Here is a 14,400-nt window from a genome sequence, read left to right as displayed (position 1 = left end):
TAGTTTCTAGCAGAGACACGGGGAGGAAAGTTGAAGTGGAGGAATGTTTAGAGTTCTAGAGTTCCAGATCCAGTAAAAATCCAAGTAGTTACAACAGTAAAGAAGAAGTTTAGGATGCAGTGCTGTAGGTTTGTTGCGTCATGGCATGATTGGCTAAGGAAGCTTCCACTGTAGCATGATGTGGGAAGCCAGGAAATTCCTCGGGCTGCCCTGCAGGACTCGAGACCGTGTCAGAGGGCTCAGAGACCTTGGCACAGAGCCCAAGACCCCTGTGCCTTTGATTTAGCCCTTGGAAAAAACAATTCCCAACCTTGTATGAAGAATGACAAGCCTCAAAATGAAAGGGAATTTATCACAGAGTGGAAAAATAAATGTTGGGGGTTTTTAGAATGGGGCTTCAGGGGGCAAGATGGAGGAATCTGGGCATGTCCAGCCTTTCTCCTTCTTCTTCTTGGCCTCCATCTTCTGCTGTGATGTTGGCACTTTTCGATTGGTTACAAGTAGAAGCTCACTGTCTAACGGAGATGATAGGTATGGGAAAGTAATTGTAAATATTGTACAGGTAGTTGTTTTTAGTAGAAAAAGATAACACCGCCCCGGGGGAGGCAGAGTGCCTTAGACTGTCTTGCTGAGCAGACCTCGGCAGGACAGGAGAAAGAATTTTATAGATAAGATGCAATAAACAACCTTGAGACCGAGAAATGAAGAGCTCTTACTCCTTCTTTGACCACCGGGCTGGGAAAAGAGACTTTCTAACTTATCTCGGGGTCACTCTGAGCAGCTAGAGACCCCGAGAGCATGAGTCCCTAAGAGGAAATATTGAAGGATTGGCTCCAAAACATAAATATCCTTGTTGGCCGTGTCTTCTTGGCCAAGAAATCCTTCAAAGCTCTTGGAACTACAAGTCTTGCAGCCCTGTGAGCCATGCGGTGGAGATGGGAGCCAAACTCACCCTTCCTGTCTATGTAGAAGAGAAGAAAAAGCAATGGCATCATCTAAAAAATTCAGAGGTCTGCTCTCTAGCTCATTCCAAACTCCTTCAACTCGCCCAAAGTGTGATTTAGCTACAAATAGATGACAGGGACTTTTAGTGCTGCCTCTTTGACTCCAGAGTGGCTGCTTTAGAATCTTTCCCATAACCCTGTGTAGTTGTGTGCCAGCAAGGTCTCCTTTGAAGAAACTTTCCCAACTGACTTGCATGGAGGTTTGTTTGAAGGGTGTTTGAGGAGAAAGGCTCCCAGCAGAGGTCTGGGCTTTGGCCTAGCTGTGTCTCCTGCTGATTGTGAAGTGTGCCATCAGCTGCAGGGCTTTCTGGGCTAAAAATACCATCAAGTCACTTGGACTTGCTCATTTTGGCCTCTAAAAGCTGGACCCACTTTCGGGGCAAATTTGGAGACCTCATCTATGGGTGGATGGAGCACCTAGAGGATTTTCCCAGTTGCTGGGAATGGTTCTCCAGGTCCCTGGAGTATCCAGGGCCCTGGTAAGTCCAGCTCCACACATGCCGTGGCAATGAGAAGCAGAGGAACCCAGACCTTTTTGTGCTGCCTGTGTCCCTGCACCGGGGCCATGGGATGGGCACACGCAGCCCTTGTGCTGGAGCTGAGCTGCTCTGCCCCGCACTGGTGGCCGCCATCCAAGCTGGTTTTGCTTGTGCTGGTTCCCTGACAGCTGGGGCCCTGGGCAGAGCCCTGAGAGCCTGGTCTCCCCCCAGGGAAGGAGAAGGAGCCCCTGGAGAAGCTGTACCGGGTGGGGATGCTGCTGCTGCTGCTGCTGCTGCTGCTGCTGCTGCTGCTGCTGCTGCTGGAGACAGCCAGGATGACATCAAGGATGACAAGCTCTTCCTCAGCCTGGCCACTGGAGGCTGAAGGTGATGGACTTTGATTCTGGCACCTTCTTCAAAGCCAAACTCCTCAGGGAATTTGCAGATGAGTCCCCAGCTGGGGAAATTCTGCCAGATTTGGGCACGGCCCAGCCTGGCTGGGAAGCAAAGGTTCCCCCTTTGCTGGGGCAGATGCAACTCATCCTTCAGTCGCTGCCCAGCTGCTTTTTGGCAGGGCTGTGGGGATGGGCTGGGCTGGGTATGAAATGGGAGTGGGCTCCTGGCCCTGCCAACAGCCCCCAGCACCCACCGTGCCCGGGCTGGGGCTGGGGCTGGGGCTGGGGCTGGGGCTGGGGCAGCCAGCCCAACACAAACAAAGCCCCATGGTGGGAGCAGAGGTGGGACTCCAGAACCTGTGCAGGGGCTGCTTTGCTGTGCAGGCAAGGAAGGGCTTGGGCTGCTCAGCTGCCCTTGTTTGCTTTGGGATCACCGTGATTTTGGGGGCAGTGCAGGGGGGAAGAGAGAAAGTGTGGGCTTCCCTCAGCCATGGCTGGGTTTTTCCCTACCATGTAGGAGTTGGGCCTTCCTCAAGGCCCTGACAGAGATAAGAGTTTTTCCCGTTTTTCTTGTTTTCTCTTTTTGCATCTAATCTCTTTTCAATAATGTGTTGTTTGTTTTTCCAGAGGAAGCGTTCTAGGTGGTCCAGTGTGGATGGGGAAGTGCTTGGGAGCAGCTGTGGCGTGGATGGGCGGTGCCCTTGGAGAAGGCTGAGGCCATGGTTTGGGAGCAGCTTTTCTTGCAGCCGTGGCTGGCGTGAGGTGGGTCCCTGTGTGCTTGGCAGGGTGGGATCAGAGCTTTTGGGAGATGGCAGCGAGCACAGGAGCATCCTGCTCTGGGCAGCTGCTGAGGGCTGGATGTGCCGTGGCTGGCTGCAGGCTGGGCACATGTCCTGCCCTCCTGCTCTGCTGCCAAAGGCAGCAGGGATGGGCAGCTCTGGGCACAGCTCTGGTCACAGCCAGCACGGCCTGGGCACCGCAGGCCTTGGCACAAGGGCACAGGAGCCCTCAGCTGACGGGCGGTTTCTGCTTTCTCTCCTTGCAGCCGGGCTCTGCGGCTGCTGAGGCTGCTCTGGGCTCTGCCAGGGCTCTGCTGGGGTCAGCCCTGGGCCCAGCTGGGCTGGCTCTGCCCTCACATTGCTCTGACAGCTCTGCATCAGACGAGCCCGTTGCGAGCACAGCGCCCGAGCTTTCTGCTTTGGCAGGTGAGTGAGACTCTGCTGCAGGCCCAGAGATTGCAGCTGGGGACACACATCCAATTGGCAAGGACCCAAACTCTCCACAGTCCCAGCTGAACACCTGGATCTGCACAGGGTGTTTGTCTGTCCCATTCTTCCTTCTTGATTGGTTGGAATGGTGCAGTTGCACTTTCTTCCTCCTCTAGAAGTGCCACGAGTGGGCCAAAGCTGGCGAGTGGGCCGTGTTCCTGAGGCAGTGCAGCTGATGGATGGAGAATTGCCCTTCTGCACTGCCAAACCAGAGCAAAAAGCGCTAAGTGGGGCTTTGTGTCTTTAAGAAATCCCTGACAGTTTCAAAGGGAATGTGCAGCTCCTTCCCAGGCTGAGAAGGAAGGTCATCTTCTAAAGGATTTGGGCTTTGACAGAGTTTCCATTCCCAGTCCTGCTTGGAGCTGGAAGGGCACAAAGCAATTTCCTCTTGCTTTGAGCACAATTTCAAATGGCAATGTTGGAAACAAAGCCCAAAATCTTTTAAAAGGCTGCTGGGGTCAGTAAGATGGATCCATGCCATCAGTACATTTACAATGTAAATAACTGAGTTCTCTTTTTCAAAAGATCATGTACCTCTTAATGCAAAGAATGTAACTTTGCATTTATGTTTTGTTTTTTTCACTAACATTATGTTATGTTTTTTCACTAACACTTGGATTTTATTCTTATCTTTTACAATTTAACTATTTTTTCCCTTTTCCTTTTTTTTTCCTTTAAATAGAAAACATGTCCTATAAAAAGAATGTCCTTTGCTCCTGGTTCCCATGTGGAGCAGCTCCCTTCCTGCTGGCTGAGCTGCTCAGGCAGAGCCCGGCAGCTCCTGGCCCTGCAGGGCTGAGGCTTTTCCCCGTTGCTGGGCACAGACTGATGGAGCAGCACTGCTGAACACGGGCACACAGAGGGACCAGGAGCAGCTGCCTTTGGCCACCTGAGGCTCCAAGGCCCAAACTCTGAGCAGCCAGGGCTGGAAGAGACTGGCAGGATCTGATCCCTGACTCTGGGCCAGGGCTGCACAAATGACCCCACAGCAGCAGCAGCAGCAGCAGCAGCAGCAGCAGCAGCAGCAGCAGCAGCAGCAGCAGATGGAGCTGACTTTCAGCACAGCCCTGCCCCTGTTCTCTCCCGTGTGCAGCGGTGTCACAGCAGCCTGAGGCACCTGGGAGCCCCCAGAGCCAGCAGGGACTTGAGATGGCAGCCCTGGGCTCCTGGAGGCTGTGCAAGGAACGGAGCTGGGCACTCCCTGTCCATGGGGAGCTTGCAGATGGAAAAGGCTGCTGTGCCCAGGCAGCTGCAAGGGCACAGAAAGGAGGGTCTGGAGCACTGGATCTGGGCCAGTGCCACAGTCCTGGGCAGCAGCCAGTGAGCCCTGGGGGAACAGAGGGCACAGCACGAGGGACAGAAGCAGGCAAGGGCAGAGACTGGAGGAAGCCAGAGCCAGGAGCAGGAACAGCTGCTCCACTACACTCTTGGAGAAAGCTCTGGGCTGGTTCAAAGCACTGAAAGGCGTGAAGGGCAGAGAGGAGGCCACAGCAAACAATGCTCCTGTTTGCACAGCCTCCCCTCTCCGTGTCCCAGAAGGAATTGCATGGACTGTGTTCTTCTCTCTGAGTGGTCTCGTTCAGCATGAGCAGCTCAGCACCAGGAGCTGAAGGAGCTGAAGCCTCAGGCCACAGGAGCTGGGCAAGAGGAGACTTTCTGAGCAAATGAATGCTGCTAAAATAGCCCCAGCTGAATGCAGTGGATAGAATCATGGAATCACAGAATCCTTTCTCTTGGAAAAGCCCTCTGAGCTCACCCAGTGCAGCCACTCACCAGCAGTGCCAAGCCCAGCACTAAAGCACGTCCCTGAAGTGCCAAGGCCTGGACAGCAGCCCTGAGTGAGGCCTGAACAGCAGGCCCTGAGCCAAAGGTGGCCTCTGGATGAACCTTCCAGCCAAAGGTTATCTTTGTATCTGCTCCCTAATGAAATATGCATGGTCATTAGCACTGTGATAGATGTAGCCACTCATTAGTGAAACATGTATTGACCTTTGTGTATTTAGAAGCCGGACCAGGCCATGAAATCTGACATCTGGCCTTGTTTGAGGCTGAATGGTCAAAGTCACCTCCCTTGGTTCCTCCTGGGGCCCTGGACAGCCTTTGGGAGGGAGCCAAGAGGAGGATGAAAGCAGATGTTGCCACACTAGAAGTGCTGTCAGTTTGTCCATGCAGCACTGTCAGAGCTGGGCCCTCTCCCAGCGGGGTTGGAGCCTCACCTGTGGCTGGAGGCACCTGCAGGAATTGCCAGTGCCCAGGAGTGGCTCTGCAGCCCTTGGCTGTGACAGCTTCCCCAGCTGCTGTGTGGGTCTGGGCAATGGTAAAGGCTGAGGGTAACTGGGGCTGGATCTTTCTCAATCACTGCAGGCAATCTTTGGTGGGGATGGTTGGGTGCATTGCTGAGCTGCTCCTTTTGAGATTCTTTGCTGCTTTGAGCTGCAGGAAATGACACTGATTCCTTCAGTTGGAGTCTGTGTCTTTGGTGCTGACCCTGCCCACTGGCAAAACAAAACTGGCACAGTCTGGCCAGATCCCAAGAAAATGTCACTTTTTAAATGTAAATGTGAGGAATCAGTGCCATCAGAAATTCCCAGATGGGAAGCCCTTCCCTGGAGTTCCCTGGCTCTGGAGTGGGCTGAGGTGGGAGCCCCGTGGGAGCAGTGGGGCAGTCGGGTAAATGAGGCTGCAGCCCTGGATGGCTTCAAATGCATCCAAAAATTGCACATGGAAAAGGAAAAGGACTTGTGGGTTTGGGCAGACAAAGATGAATTTGTTAAGAGTACATTGGAAACAGCACCTTCAGAAGGAACAATTATTGTTGGAATGCTCCCACATGGAGCAAGAGAAGAAGGTTTTAATCTTGAGCTCAGCTGCATTTGTGCCAGTGAAATATCAATATACTAAATAACTATATGTATTTATTGTATAATAAGACCTTAATATATGTATATATGTATTTGTATATTTGTATATTTATATATATTATATATATATGTCTCTATCTATCTGTCTATATATATATCAATATGTATATCTACATATGAAATAATAATAATGTGAAATAGTGCTAACAATACTAATTTGGTAGCTTTGGCTGCTCAGGGATGTAACTCTAAATACCCTACAGAACAGGATTGGCCAGGGCCCTACTGTCAGTGGTCAACGTTGTGAGATTGTAGACAATGAATAAAGGAGGAAGAGATGAAATTGGCTATTTTCCCAGGGTTTGCTGATACTGTGATGCAGAGTGCTTTGTCTGTTGCTGTGAAAAATACAGTGATGAAGCCTGCAGGGTTTTTCATGTACCAGACTATGCACAAGCTGCAGGATTGGTTGAACGGGTAAAGGGGTTGTTAAAAGAGCAGTTGACAAAATGAGGAGATGGGAACCTTTGCCCATGGAGAACCCATCTCCCAGATGTGCTCCATGCCCTTAACAATGGCCCACGGGGGAAATGGAAACCCCCTGGCTGTGCACGGCTGCCCCCAATTTGCAAATCCAACCATGGGCAGTGAGACTTGGACTGCCTGGGAAATTGTTCTGGCTGTGATGGCCCCTGGCAGGGCCAGCCCAGAGGCTGCAGGGCTGGGCCTTCATGCATTGGAATTAATGAGGAGCAATTCAAAGCAAATGAGAGCTATCAGTACTGAAACAGGAATTCAGATTCCTCCAGGACACTTTGCTTTGGTAACTGCTCCCTTGGAGCTTGGCCTTGCAAAGTGTTCATGTCATGGCAGGAGGAATTGATTCAGAATATCCAGGAGAAATTACAGTAATTCTGTTAAACAATAGTGAACAAGATTGGATTATTCAACCCCATGACAGGGTAGCACAATTATTGATATTGCAATTTTAGGAACGATTGTGAAAAAAGGAGCTCCAGCTCCAATCACCACCGTTTGTGGAGATAAAGGGTTTGGATCCAGCCGTCCTAATAATGGAGCCAGAGTGTGGGTCCGGAGGCCAAATGGCCCTCCCGAGGCAGCTGAAGGAGCAGCTCCTGGGAAAGACAACTCTGAGTCCTGAAACCTGGGCAGGAACAATGGGAATGTGTCCCTGCAGCCAAGGATTGTGTGTGAGAACAAGTAGATCTGACAGGATATTGTTTTACACATGCTGCCAGACCAAATCTCCCTGTTTGCCCCAAGGGCCCCTTTGGCAAATGCTCTGATCCACGGGGCTCCATGGGAAGGCTGCTGTGACACTGAGGGACTTGCACAGGAATTGCATCCAGGAGCCCGGGTGCCCCTCAGGGACTGGGACCGGGCCCCTTCCAGCCCGAGGGGAAAGGGCCCCCCAAGCCTTGTTAGCCCCAGACAACATGGTAAAGCTGGACAGCAAAGGGCCTGGGGGCATTATTCTGGAATTAAAAAGATGCCAGCTCCATGGACAACAGAATTCTTGTTCCTAACTCGAATGAGATTGAGAAAAAAGAATGAAGAACGGTGTCACCAAAGTACTACTGATGTCTCTAAGGTGTACCTTGATAGTCAGCCAGAATCTTTGTCTGCCACAAACACCTCTAGTGTTTGACCACGGGGTTAGTCATCAAAATGTCATGATGAGTTCTGAAGGATTGCTGAGCTTCTTTTGTAATTCTTTGCTAATGATGATGTGCTTTGCTGAGCTTATCCTTTTGTAATTCTTTGCAGCTGTGCATGATATAAATGCCACAATTCCTTCAGTTGGTGTCTGTGTCTTTGGTAGTGACCCTGCCCACTGGAGAAACAGGGCCCCCTCTTGCCTAAGTGTTACCTGGCAAGGCAAAAAGCCTCCCTCCAAAATTCCCCCCTTCCTCCTTGTTCCCCCCCTTCATACCCTGAGCATGATGTGCTCTGGTCTGGGCTGTGCCCGGGGTCAGTTGGGGTCACCTGTCCTGGCTGTGTCCCCTGCCAAGCTCCCCCGCAGCCCCAGCCCCTCCCCAGCGTGGCTGGACGAGGGGCAGGACAGGCCTTGGCTGTGCTGCAGCTCAGCAAGAACAAAACCATCTCTGCGTGCTCAGCGCTGTGCTCAGCACCCGGCCCAGCAGTGTCTCAGTGCCAGGGGCTGTGCCCCCAGTGCCTGCCAGGGGTTTCCATGGCAACTGCCAGGCCAGGTGACCCAGGTGCCCCCCCAGTGCTGGTTGCCATGGAAACAGTGCCCAGCCCTGCCCCTTTCTGTCTGGCTGACCTGGCCTTTGGCCCTGGCAGTGCCCTTGGCTGCTGGTTCCTGGTGCCCGAGCGGCCAGCGCGGCACAGGGCAGGTGGCCATGGCACAGCCCCAGCAAGGGATCCCCTCTGGCCCTGGGCACTGACACCAGCCCTGAGCAAGGTCCGGCTCCGGGCATTGCTTGCCATGGCACCAATCTAAGGAACGGGTCCCTGTGGCCGTTGCCATGGCACCTGGTGGCACCAACCAGTGTCACTGCAATTGTACCTGGAACAGCCCTGGCACCGCTTTGTCCTCAGGGTTGCCATGGTAGCCCAGGGCAGCAACAGCTCTGCAGGCAAGGGGCCATGGAACCTGGCTGCAGAAATGGCTCCTTGGGCTGGTTTCCAAGGAAACCTGAACTGATGGCGGTTGCCATGGCAGCCAAAGCCAGCACTGGGGTCCCTGCAGTGTCCATGGCAACAGCCCCTTGCAATGGCTCAGTGCAGGTTGGGATGATGATCCACCCTCACAGCTGGCCCAGGCAGGTCTGGAGTGCTCTTGGTGGCACCTTGGGCTTGGCACACACTTGAGGAGGATGTCTGTTTGCAATGGGGAAACTCAGGAGTTTTAGATTGCTTGAAAAAATTAAAAAGTCAAAATCCCTCTTCAGCTGAGTGAAGCCAGTTCACCAAGCAAAGCAGGTCCTAGGTGAGTGAGGAGAGACAGGATGGGGTTGGGGAATGTGGAGCAAGGTTGTCCACACTGATCAGACCTCAAGGCACAGCTTCTCTGACCAAGCCAGACTTCCTCAAGAGTGTCCCTGGGTCAGTATAAGTCACTGAATGCTGCAATGCCCTCTTGTATACTAAGAAAAGTAATAAAGGACACTATAAAATATTATACATATTTCCTAGAAGCTCTTTGAAATATTTTTCCATACCTGCAGCAGGAAAGCTTCCTAACAAACTGCCCCAGAGCAGAGGGAAATCAATGCAGAGCCATGGTTTGTTAGGACTATCTTGGTCCTAATGAGCCCTGTGGTGCATTTGAAGCTGAGCCCTGGAACCTCAGGGCCTGAGAGGAGATTGCAAAAGCCTTTCCAGGAGTGAAAGTCAGAGGAAAAACCCCAAAGTGTCTCAAAGCATGAATGGGTCCCACTGAGGTCAACACAGGCTCCTCATGGACTCCTTGGAGGAGAGAATTGGAGGCCAGGATTACACAAAAACCTCTCAAAGACTCAGAGTGAAAAGGAACATCCAGAGTACCTTAAAAACCTTGAGTATCTCAAAGTATTAATGAGCCCCACTGAGTGTCAGTACAAAGCTCTCAAGGGACTCATTAAAGCAGATAATTGGGACCATGACTGCACAAACCTCTCACAGAGTCTGTATCAAAAGGAAAAAACAAAATACCTTCAAATAACTGAAGTACCCTGAAGTATTAATGAGCCCCACTGAGTGGTGTTACTGACAAAGCCTCTCCAGGGACTAATTACAGCAGATAATTGGAGGCCAAGATTGCACAAACCTCTCAGAGACTCCAAGGCAAAAGCCAAAGCCCAAGTCCTTTGAAAAACCTGCACTCCCTGCAGGGAGCATGAAGGAGCCCCCAGGGCCATTGCTGAGCAAGGCTCCCCAGGGACTCCTTGCAGCAGATCCTTGAGGCCACTGGGATGTGGGCTAGGGGGGGATGCTGAGGGCAGCACAAGGGGCTGACAGTGCCCAGCCTGGCTGGGGCTGGGCCAGGAGGCCCCAGGGCCTCAGGACAAGGTGTCTCCTCCCAGCCCTTGCTGGCACAGACCCTGCTGTGCCCCAGGGCACCCAGACTTGGCTTCTCTTTGTCCCCACCTGTCATCACTGCCTGCAGTCCTCTGCTCTGCCTGGGGCCTGGGGACACTTTCTCTGTCGTGTCCCTCACTGGGACCCATTAAAAGTCCAAGAAACTTTGGAGTTGGATTCCTGCCTTGGAGTTCTGGAGAGGTTTCTTCAGCTCCCTCTCAGGGACTGATGTTCAGGGCCTGAGCACAAAGGCCCAGAGGCTCATTAAAGTCCTTTTGCTGTTTCTGTGCTGCTGAGCTGGGCTGGGCTCCTGGCCCAGAGGCAGCTCCTGGTCACCCAGAAGAGCTTCAAAAGCACATTTCTCTTGATGAGCAGCTCTTGTGCCAGCCCAGCAGGGCTGGGGCACTGCCTGCAGCCAGCCCGGGCACAGCCCAGAGGCACAGAGAGCTTCAATCAGGCAGGGCTGGGAAGGGGCTGAGAAGTGCCTGGGGCACAATCACTGCCAGCCCTTGGCACAGGAACCTCTGGCTGCAGGACAATGCAGCTGCAGCTCCTGGAGCCATCTCCTCAAGCTGGAACATGCCAATGCCTGCAGAGCCTGTGAGTACATTCTCTGCTTGTCTCTTGTGCAGAGCAGCCAGGGGTGCCCAGGGCTGTCCTGCAGAGCAGGGTCCTGCAGCCCAGGGCGCTGTGCTGGGGCAGGGACTCTGCTGCCTGCCAGGGACAGCTCTCAGCCAGCCCTGGCAGCTGCTCCCAGCACTGGGGGACAAGATCTGGGTGGCAGGAGACAGCTGGTATGGCTTGGGAGTGTTCTCCTTGTGTGGGGAGGATGCTGCATTGTTCAGGACTGATCCCAGCATGGCATTAAACTGCAGAACATTTCCAAGTAAGTTATACAGGGACCACAGCAATGCAGGGACTGGATGAAGGGGGAAATCATGGTTTTTAAATCTATTTTTCTTGCTTGTCTTGATAGGAAATTGCACATAGATATTTATCTCTCAGTTCATGTTTAAAAAAAACCAGTCCTCTCAGATGTTTATAAACCAGGCAGTTACAGAAATCAGCACAGAGCCTCTTAGAGGCAGCATCAGTGCTGCTTTTCCAGCCTCCTCAGGGTTGCTCTGGTTAGCGTTCAAAAACACATAATCACATAGGCGATTATATGTGGTGCTTTTTATTCAAGAGGTCTGGGAATCAGGGTAGTTTCCACCCAAATCTGATTCCGACCATACATTCGAGGTGAAGGTGTTTTATACACTATCATTACTTAACTTTCATGTTAATTATTAAACTTATATTCATCTATTGTATACACAGATTTCAGCTAAACATAGCTCCCTTTAAATTTCCAACATAGTTTCCCATCATTCTTCCTTTGGTTATATAATAATTATATTTAATTACTAAACAATCATCACATCTAACAATTATATCTTTTATCATACTGCTTACGCAGGTGCAGTGATCTGAGAAAACACAAAGCCTAATATTTTCAAAGACTATTTTTAACATTTTCCAGGGCTCCACTATCACTCTGAAGTTGCCATCAGAGCCTGCAGAGCCAGAGCTGCCCCTGGGCAGTGCCTGAGCTGGGAGGGCTCTGCAGGGCAGAGCTGAGCCCCCAGGGCTGGGCTGGGCTCTGGCAGCACTGGCAGGGCCCAGCCCTGGGCACAGGGAAGCAGCTGCTGGCAGGGACAGCTCCAGGCAGCAGAGCCCTGGGCAGGCAGTGGGGGGAAAGTGCCCCCAGGCTGTGCCGGGATATTTCAAGTCCTCTCCAAACCCAACTATTCCATGATTACTTTTCTTACAGATCCCCATGCCAATACACTGGAAATGTCCAACAGCAGCTGCATCAGGCACTTCCTCCTGCTGGCATTGGCAGACACGCGGCAGCTGCAGCTCCTGCACTTCTGCCTCTTGCTGGGCATCTCCCTGGCTGCCCTCCTGGGCAACGGCCTCATCATCAGCGCCGTAGCCTGCGGCCACCACCTGCACACGCCCATGTTCTTCTTCCTGCTCAACCTGGCCCTCACTGACCTGGGCTCCATCTGCACCACTGTCCCCAAAGCCATGCACAATTCCCTCTGGGACACCAGCAACATCTCCTACACTGGATGTGCTGCACAGCTCTTTTTCTTTCTGTTCTTCATCTCAGCAGAGTTTTTCCTCCTGACCATCATGTGCTACGACCGCTACGTGTCCATCTGCAAACCCCTGCACTACGGGACCCTCCTGGGCAGCAGAGCTTGTGCCCACATGGCAGCAGCTGCCTGGGGCTGTGCCTTTCTCTATTCACTGCTGCACACAGCCAATACATTTTCTCTGCCCCTGTGCCATGGCAATGCCCTGGGCCAGTTTTTCTGTGAAATCCCACAGATCCTCAAGCTTTCCTGCTCACATTCCTACCTCAGGGAACATGGGCTAGTTGCAGTTAGTGCCTGCTTGCTATTTGGCTGTTTTGTGTTCATGGTTTTCTCCTATGTGCAGATCTTCAGAGTCGTGCTGAGGATCCCCTCTGAGCAGGGACGGCACAAAGCCTTTTCCACCTGCCTCCCTCACCTGGCCGTCGTCTCCCTGTTCCTCAGCAGTGCCATATTTGCTCACCTGAAACCGCCATCCATCTCATCCCCATCCCTGGATCTGGCAGTGTCAGTTCTGTACTCTGTGGTGCCTCCAGCCCTGAGCCCTCTCATCTACAGCCTGAGGAACCAGGAGCTCAAGGCTGCAGTGAGGAGACTGATGACTGGATGCTTTCAGGAACATTAAACTGCTGGAAAATTTCTGCAAATCACTTGTTGGTGATACTTCTTGTTGGTTTCATTTTGGAGATTTCTTTCCTTTGTTTTAGTTTTTTTCATATTGTCCACAAAGAAATGTCATTCCTTGTGCCATTTCTCATTTTGTTTCTCTCCACCTTCCCTGTGGCCACAGACTGTGTAAATGAGGGGCTGTCCTCTTTCTGTATTTAAAGGAAGTAAAGGATCTCCCAGCAAAGTTTTCTGCAGTGATCCCCTTGTGTTCCCTTCTCTGGAGCTGCAGCAGCAATGTCTGTGTGCAGAGCTGGGGGCAGATCAGTGCTGGCACAGCAGCTCTGCTCCTGCTGGCCACACCATTCCTGATCCAGGCCAGGAGCCATTGGCCTTCTTGGCCACCTGGGCACACTGCTGCCTCATGTCCAGCCTGCTGTCCATCAGTCCCTGCAGGTCCCTTTCTGCCTGGCTGCTCTCCAGCCACTCTGTCCCCAGCCTGTAGCGCTGCAGGGGTTGTTGTGGCCAAAGTGCAGGGCCCGGCACTGGGACTTGTTAAACCTCACCTTGTTGGATTTGGGCCCTGGATGCAGCCTGTCCAGGTCACTGTGCAGAGCCCTCTGTTGCTCCTACAGGTCAACACTCATCCCTGGTGTGGTGTCATATGCAAAGATGTCCTTGGTTCCATGGGGTCCCTCAGTGTCACAATGGCCACTTGGTTACACCAGGCCCTGCACTGTCACACTGGTCTCCTTGGTTCCATGGGGCTTCACAGTACCACAATGTTCTCGTTGGTGCTGCAGTTTCACAGTGGCCCTTTGGTTCCATGGGCCCCAGGGTGTCACAATGGCCCCATGGTCACATGAGGTCCCACACTGTCACCATGGTCTCTGTGGTTCCACAAGTCCCCTCAGTGTCACAATGGACTCCTTGTTTCCACCAGGCCACACAGTGTCACAACGTTCTTCCAGATCCCTCGAGGCCCCATCGTGTCACAGTGGCCCCTTGGTTACACAGGATCCTGCAGTGTCACCATGTCCCCTTGGTTCCATGAGGCCACGCAGTGTCAGAACGGCCCTTTGGTTCCACTGGGCCCTGCAGTCTCCCAATGGTCTCCTTGGTTTTGCAGTGTCAAAATGGTGAAACCCCTTGGTTACACGAGGCCCTGCAGTGTCACAATGGCCTCTGTGGTTCCACGAGGGCCCAGAGTGTCATGGGGCACTCCCTGGTTCCATTTGGCCCCAGAGCACCACCATGGACCCCTGGTTCTGTGGGGCTGCATGGTGTCACCATGGTCCTCTTAGTTCCACAAGGCCCTGCAGTGTCACAATGGCCCCAGAGTGTCCCAATCATCACAGAATGACAGAATCAAATAGGCTGGAAAAGACCTTTGGGATCATCAAGTCCAACCAATGCCCTAATACTGCCTTGTCACCCAGACCATGCCACTGAGTGCCACTGGAGAGGGACAGTGACTCTGCCACCTCCCCCCTGGCCAGCCCATTCCAGTTCCCACTCACCCTTTCTGTGAAGAACTCCTTCCTATTATCCAGCCTGAGCCTCCCCTGGCGCAGCTTAAGGCTGGGTCTTCTTGTCCTG

General features: G+C 52.6%; 1 protein-coding gene across 1 annotated transcript; it reads left to right on the top strand.

Moving 5' to 3' along the window:
* Positions 1-11,887: 11,887 nt before the first annotated feature.
* On the top strand, positions 11,888-12,820 carry LOC129132368 (olfactory receptor 14J1-like). Its single transcript, XM_054651441.2, has one exon. It carries the CDS (start codon positions 11,888-11,890, stop codon positions 12,818-12,820), a length of 933 nt encoding a protein of 310 aa, XP_054507416.2.
* Positions 12,821-14,400: the final 1,580 nt, after the last annotated feature.

The sequence above is a fragment of the Agelaius phoeniceus genome, unplaced genomic scaffold, assembly GCF_051311805.1.
Source record: "Agelaius phoeniceus isolate bAgePho1 unplaced genomic scaffold, bAgePho1.hap1 Scaffold_113, whole genome shotgun sequence".
Taxonomy (NCBI): domain Eukaryota; kingdom Metazoa; phylum Chordata; class Aves; order Passeriformes; family Icteridae; genus Agelaius; species Agelaius phoeniceus.
This window is presented reverse-complemented; position numbering and strand designations above follow the sequence as displayed.